The sequence below is a fragment of the Galleria mellonella genome, unplaced genomic scaffold (assembly GCF_026898425.1).
Source record: "Galleria mellonella isolate WM207_F2 unplaced genomic scaffold, CSIRO_AGI_GalMel_v1 utg96, whole genome shotgun sequence".
Taxonomy (NCBI): domain Eukaryota; kingdom Metazoa; phylum Arthropoda; class Insecta; order Lepidoptera; family Pyralidae; genus Galleria; species Galleria mellonella.
The window spans coordinates 3,240,376-3,247,500 of NW_026442179.1; the positions used below are offsets into that span (position 1 = coordinate 3,240,376).

General features: G+C 33.4%; 1 protein-coding gene across 1 annotated transcript in view; it reads left to right on the plus strand.

The window, feature by feature from the left end:
* The first annotated feature begins 6,159 nt into the window (after positions 1-6,159).
* LOC116412706 (uncharacterized) overlaps positions 6,160-7,125 on the plus strand; it is a 1,229-nt gene continuing 263 nt past the window's right edge. Inside the window, exon 1 of the mRNA XM_031907404.2 lies at positions 6,160-6,415. Within this exon, the coding sequence (XP_031763264.1) occupies positions 6,160-6,415 (256 nt within the window). The remainder of the gene's footprint in view (positions 6,416-7,125) is intronic.

A 7,125-nucleotide genomic window follows, 5' to 3' on the forward strand; every position in this document is an offset into this window, starting at 1 on the left:
AGTGACTTCCCAAAGTATTCCCTCATAAATATTGTCAGAATGGCAGTTGGAGTACGTTGGCAAAATCTGTCTTTTAGTTTTATAATACTGTCACCCACACGCGCGGTTGTGGCATAGATATATAACCTAAAGAATGGACATAAAGCATAATTCAACTTACTATTACAATATTATGTTAACTACTTCTTAGTGAACATTATAATACGAATTATTAAATAGAGTATCTTCTTTCACCGAGTACTTATGTGTGTGTGGCAATGAATGTGCCAACAAGCATACAGCCCGTCTGATGGTAAACGGTTATTGTAGCCTATGAACGCCTCCAAGTTTAAAATTATCACGTGCACTTTACTGATCCTGAAGAAACCTTAATAAACCCTTTGTGTGACCCTAGTCTTTAAAGAAAACCTCGGCAGGGAGCTCATTCCACAGCCTGAGCATTCGCGGAAGAATATTCCTTGGAAACTACTTTATTGCATCATTTTTAAAAATAATAAATACAGTGAATTTTATTGTCAAGTGATATAAAAGGTCTCATTGTTAAGCAATCTCTTCCAAACAACTTTTTAGTAAAGGAGTATCTCGATGACCAGATGATTTCATCACGTCCACATTTAAAAAAAACAAAATGTAGTACATAGAAAAATAATATATTTACGTAGATTTACTATTTATAAAAAATTTTTCACCGTGATTACAGTATTTTGTGGTATAGTTGATAATAATATGTTGTACCCAATATTCATACGAACTAACGCAACTAAAGCAGAGGACAAAAATTTCATGTAACAGCGTATGATGAAGCATCGGATCAAATGGAATATATGTCTTCATATCCAATATATTATCAAATCTTGATTAGTAGAATGAAGATGGAGAATCGTGCAACTTGTCGATGCAAGTAACCCTTATGGCGTATTGTTATTAGTATTTATGCCACTTTTAAGAACACTTCGAAGCGCGAATATTGTATAAATATTGCAATGCGCTTTCTGAGGAAAGTAACCTTTAAGGTTTATCTTAGAGCCTTACCTTAGACCCAGGATGGTTGCACATAGCGCAGTTTTAGAGATGTTTCCTTCCACGAACTCTCAAGTTATGGGATGAGGTTCTTGTTGAGGTCTTTCTAAGTGACTACTGCATTGGGTTTTTCAAAAACGGGATAAAGGTTTCTTCAGGGTCAGCAAAGCGCGCGTAATGCCCCTGGTATGGTGCAGGTGTTCATATAGAACAGTAACCAAATACCGTCAGGTAGACCGTATGCTTGTTTGCCACCTCAGTGGTATAAAACAAAGGTTGAATGCGACATCTAACTCAAGAATATGGCAATGAGCCGTAGAAATGAAACATAGTGGAGTTTTATTTTATTAACAATTCCATAGTAGACACCGACTCTCTTGAAATAACCGATCTTTTTGAAAAAAATTTGTGTCAAAAAAGCTTTAATTGAGGCAATACAATATCGATGTAAAATTGATGGGAGTATTTCACTTTCATTGATGGGTTTATATTTTTCCTCCTTTAATAACTTTAGCCATTCAATTGAGCACAGTTCTTTGGGTCGTACAATCCTTTCAAATCTTCATGGAGGTGCGACTGTGAGTCACAGATAGCCTTCAGTGGAGCTCGGGGAAAGTATTACAGGATTTATTGTGAAATGATGTTTTGAAATTGGGGGGCTCCTCTTTTGAACTTAAACGTAAATAAAAAAATAAAATACATACATACATGTCTGTCACGCTTGTCTCCCATTACGGTAGGCAGAAACAATGGAACGCCAAATGCTTCGATTCAAACAAACCTCTTTCGCTTCTTTCACATTCATCAATCTTTTCATACACGCTCGTCGGTTACGGGTACTTTTAATTTGGCCCTTCTTCAGCACGTTGCCTCTTTGGTCAACATACGTCCGTCTAGGGCGGCCCCTATCGATATCTCCATTCATTCTTGCTCGATAAATCTCTTTCGTAATTCTTCTTTCATCCATCCTCTCCAAAATAAAATGAATATGCTAATGATGGTAATCCCTGATGAGGTGCTTAGTGGCAATTTTTTTTAATGAATGTAAATGGAATGTTGCATCTGTTTATGCTAATGGTATACAATGACAGAGTACTAGTTTTATTTTTTTAATGGACGATAATGGTATGGTAACCTCGTTCGTGCCAACGGTATATGCTGGCAGGGCATCAGTGAGGGATGATAGGTGAGAATGAAAAGGCAGGTCAGTAAGCTCATCGTGGTGAATACACCTGAAATTCAGCAAGATGGTTTCCAGGGACGACCACGTGGAGGTCGACCTGACAGGGTATATTCAGATTTTTTTAAAAGTTGCTTAATAAAATATATACACCAAATTTTCATGAATGGTTAAAATTATTAATGTAGTAGTAAAATTACAGGATACAGATTCATATCACCTGAATCCTCAGAAATGGCAACGCATAAGCGGTATCATGGGTGACACAGTATACTCTGTTATGTCTATGATAATGTTCATATCTATAGGTGACAGTTACCACTTTCCAACAAGTGGGCCTCAATTTGTTTGCCATTCTAAGTTGCTTGAAAAAAATTAGAAAATCAACACTAGATAGGTATGGCACTTGACATAAAATCTGCATAAACTTTTAGTTTGATGTTTATGACAAAGATAAAGTGGTTATCTGTGCATTTGAAATGTTTTACGAGAAGATTCGCCTTTTATTATCAGCCATAACTTTATTCTAACGCAGTTTTTATGAATAATGGTGGTTGTGTGTTTTTAAGTGCATTTTTATGTTAATATTTTGCATCTAAGTCTCTGGCAACAGTTTCTGTTGACACCTTCATGGTTAATATGCATAAAACTGTATGCGTTTTATTTGTATTTTTTTTTTTACAATACAGGAGGTAAACGATGCAGCTCACATGATGGTAAGTAATTACCGCCGCCCATGATCACCCACAACACCAACGGCATTGCAAATATATATATATATATATATTGAATGCGGAAACAAATGTCAAACCCAGACGTGCGGTTTCAATCATCAATCGATATTTTAATGAGCGGACCGAACGTAAAATTCGATTCAACCCAGTTTCATCCCCAGGGGGTTGACGTTTCAACGAGTACTTAGAAGAGCATTACAATGTAATGTCACCTCATTAGGATGGTAGGGGACGAAAATTATTTGTTTCGCTCCCGAATGAAACGGCGCAAAGAACCGTTCAAGCATTGACCTCAATTTGACCGACTTTCAATGCAATATTATTGTCAAAAATCATATCACGTCATCGTAGCTTGTAGGGTATAATATTGTGTCGTTTTATGGTAGAGAGACTTGGTGATACTCGTTAATTTGAAATTGCGATTTATTTTTTATTTTTAAATAGTTATATATATTTGATTATTTTTCAGGTCCGACAATCGATGGGGAAGAAAGGTTCTTGAGTGGCAACCGCGTACGGGTAAACGCAATGTAGATGGAGTGACGACCTGAAATGCATTGCAGAGAGTCAGTGGATGCAGATGGCTCAGGGCCGTTCTTTATGGCAGTCTATGGGGGAGGTTTATGTCCAGCAGTGGACGGATAATGGCTGAAATGATGATAATGATTTTAGTTTGAATGTTAACATCTTAGCATATAGCAGTAAAATTAAAAGGTATGGAATTATAACAATTAGTCCTCAATCTTATAAATTATAATAAAACATAGAATACCTTGTAATGTATTCTATATACTAGCAGTATTCCGCGACTTCACTCGCGTGATTTAGTATATAAAATATCCTATATGCTTTTTATAGAATTTTATATGTGATTCTTTAAACTGATATAACTTTTTTATTTATGAACCGATTGAAATAAAATAAGTATTAAGTGAGGTAAACTGCAAGGCAATAGTGAAAACCGCATTCAAATCGGTTAAGCCGTTTCTGAGATTAGCGTGCACAAACGTACAGACAAACAGACAAAAGTTCTAAAAAATCATTGTTTTGAGTTTTATTGGGTTCATAAAGCATAATAGTTTTTGTTATATATCTTTCATGTACAGACTGCTACCAGTTACGATTTTATTATATTTATATGATAAATTGAGTAGAAATTATTAAGAAATATATTTAAAACAAAGATTTTAAACCAAATGAAAATTTATAATTGAAATTAGTACAAGAGATAGCTGAATTACTCAATCAATTTTAAGCCTAGCTCGAATTGCTTTAGCAATTTAATTACGCGGCAAGTAATTTAGCATCTGAATATATCTAAACACTGAAAATATAATCAGATATAGTACTTTATTAATATATGACTTGACAATTAATTAAAATACTAAGGCAGCCAAAATTGGGTATTACATTACCGAAAACCGGTCAAATAAATATGTCGGGGGAAAGGGATTGTTAGTAGTGGTGACTAAAAATCCCATTGCTAGCAATATACTTAACCAGGTCGAACTCTTCGTCATTCCCCCTGGAAACTATCATGGTTGATTCCTGATGAATTCATCATGATGGGCTAACTGGCCTGTTTTCATTCTCATCGATCACCTTTCACTGGTGCTCCGCTAGCGTATCCCGTTAGCGCAGGCCTGGGTACCATATCATTAACATTCATTAAAAAAACATCGTCCATAGACAAGAATAGTATTATTTTCGCCTGAGGACGCCTGATATCACAATGTCGCCCTCAGGTATTCCCATTTCATTAAGGCGTTATGCTTCTATATTACTACTCCATTTACACCCATTAAAAAAAAAAAGTATGTCATAGAATGATACAGTTAACGTAGATTTGTCTCTCTTGAAATTCCTTGACTTCATTCGTTATCTTTTTCTCATAAGAATTCCCAAAAACCCTTATTAATAAATATGCCAAAAAAGAAAATACTACCTAAGTGTCTCGTTTTGATACGACTGTTGGAATTATACGAGTCGGTTATTCAGTGTGTTTTGATATATCCTTTATTTTTTCTATTTATACCTGCAACTATATTCAAGAGAGTATTGCTATTTAAAAGGCTAGCAAAACACCTGAAAATCACTTACCATTATATAGATCTTTTTTATTTATTATCACAGAAAAAAAAACAGAGTTACAGAAATTATGATACATGTAGGTTTATATTAATACCAAATACATTAAAACAATATGAGCAGCATTCTTGTTTGTGTCCCTGTGTTATAAATAAAAGTGATCGAAAGAAATATGCCTATATCATTCTCCGTTTCAAATACTAAATTGTATGCCAATTTTCATGACGAATCGTTAAGCCATCAGGGCGTTTATTCTTCCTTTTTTATTTCAGTCACTAATTATCTACTGCTTATCATAAGCCTTCCTCATAAGGAGAGTTTTGCCAATAGTTTCCAAGCTTGGCAGGCGGGTTGGTAACCGCAGTTAGGTTTTTAGAGAAGTTTTAAGAGGAACGTTGCTGCTTACCATAATTACCTTATTTTTTATATATATTATGTTTTTGCACTTATAAATTACATAAATTTTATTATAAATATTGTAAGCATGGATGAATTATCTCTGAAAGAGATCTGTTCCAGTCGACCTAATACAGTGCGAAAGCATATTATACCTATGTATAAACTTTCATATTTATAATAGTAGTGAGGATAATAAATGTACATACAAGTGATACACATACAAACAAAACTTTACAGTGTGCAAAAAATTTATTTATTTATTTATACTTTTACACACATTGAAAAATGTCTACAGGGCGGATTTAATACCTGCTGGCATTCTCTACTAGTCAACCGCCACGCCAAACATAGAGAGCAAATGGCGGTGCACAGATTTAAAAAAAATATTAATTAAATAAATTCTAGGTAAATTATAAAATTGAACATAATCAATCAAACTTCAGGCTATTTCTCTATTTGAGATCAGGTCTCTTGATACTTTTAATCAATTCAATGTCAATTCTTGGCAGTATATTGAATTATTTATTCTAGAAGCTTAAAATATATATATTTTTTGTTATACTTGATGCTTTAATAACTCGACCAATCGTCACCAAATTTAGTATTAAAAAGATTTAATTCGAATTATGAATATCGATAAACATTTCGAGAAATGTTCACAGTGTAATAACGACTTTACTCAATTCTCCGAACAAACAAACACAATACTCGACTTCCATTCAATTACCTACATCCGCAATGATACGACAAGCATTTTTCGTTGTAACAATCTCTTTAATATTTCTAGAAATTCACAGAACAAACTCGTATAAAACGTTAAAGGATTTGAAGGAGCAATATAAGAAAATTGAGAATGACGATTTCACTACGTCGGACGTTCTTGTTGGCAAAGCGATGGATTTTATTTACTCAAACAAAACTATAATGAGTCTAATAGCCAGAGAATTGTGGAACGTCGGCTCGAAGGCTATTGACAGAATTGTCGATATGAAAGGTGAGTTATAAAAATTGTGTGGGCAATTAAGTCATTGTGGAACTTCTACAAGTACTTTTGCTATCAATTGGAATATAATTCGTTATATTTACATAAATTTGGTCGATTTATTTTTGATGAGACTTGTGGAATTTTAAATTAAATAAAAAAAATCGTAAATATTATTTGTGAATGTAAATCTGTTTTACATCCATTAAGTACATTTAGGACATCTCTTTTATGAATATAATATTAAAAAGATATAGCTATTGATGTTATATTACATATTTTTTCTATTAATAAATATAATAAGTACTAATGTCATAAATGTCAATAAAGTGTGTAAAGATTTTTGGATGTCGTACGTGTTACTCGATCACATTGTAATGGCTGAACGCATTTGAATGAAATTTGGTGCACGAGTAGGTTATATGCTAACATATATAGGATACTTTATATATTAATTCTCTCTAAATTTTTTTTTTTAAGTAAATAGTTTCGTTAATTTCGTGAACTAGTCTTCACCCCTAACTTCGTCCACTTTAATTTTAATTGACACGAATAAAAGTGGCCTATGTTCTCCCTCATTCTAAATACCGTCCGTTTAAAACACCAAGAAAATAAAAACAAACAAACGTACTTTCTCATTTATAATATTAGTTAAGATTAATTTAATACATTTATATGTATTTTATTATATATTATAGTAGAATATATTAGCTTTTAACCGC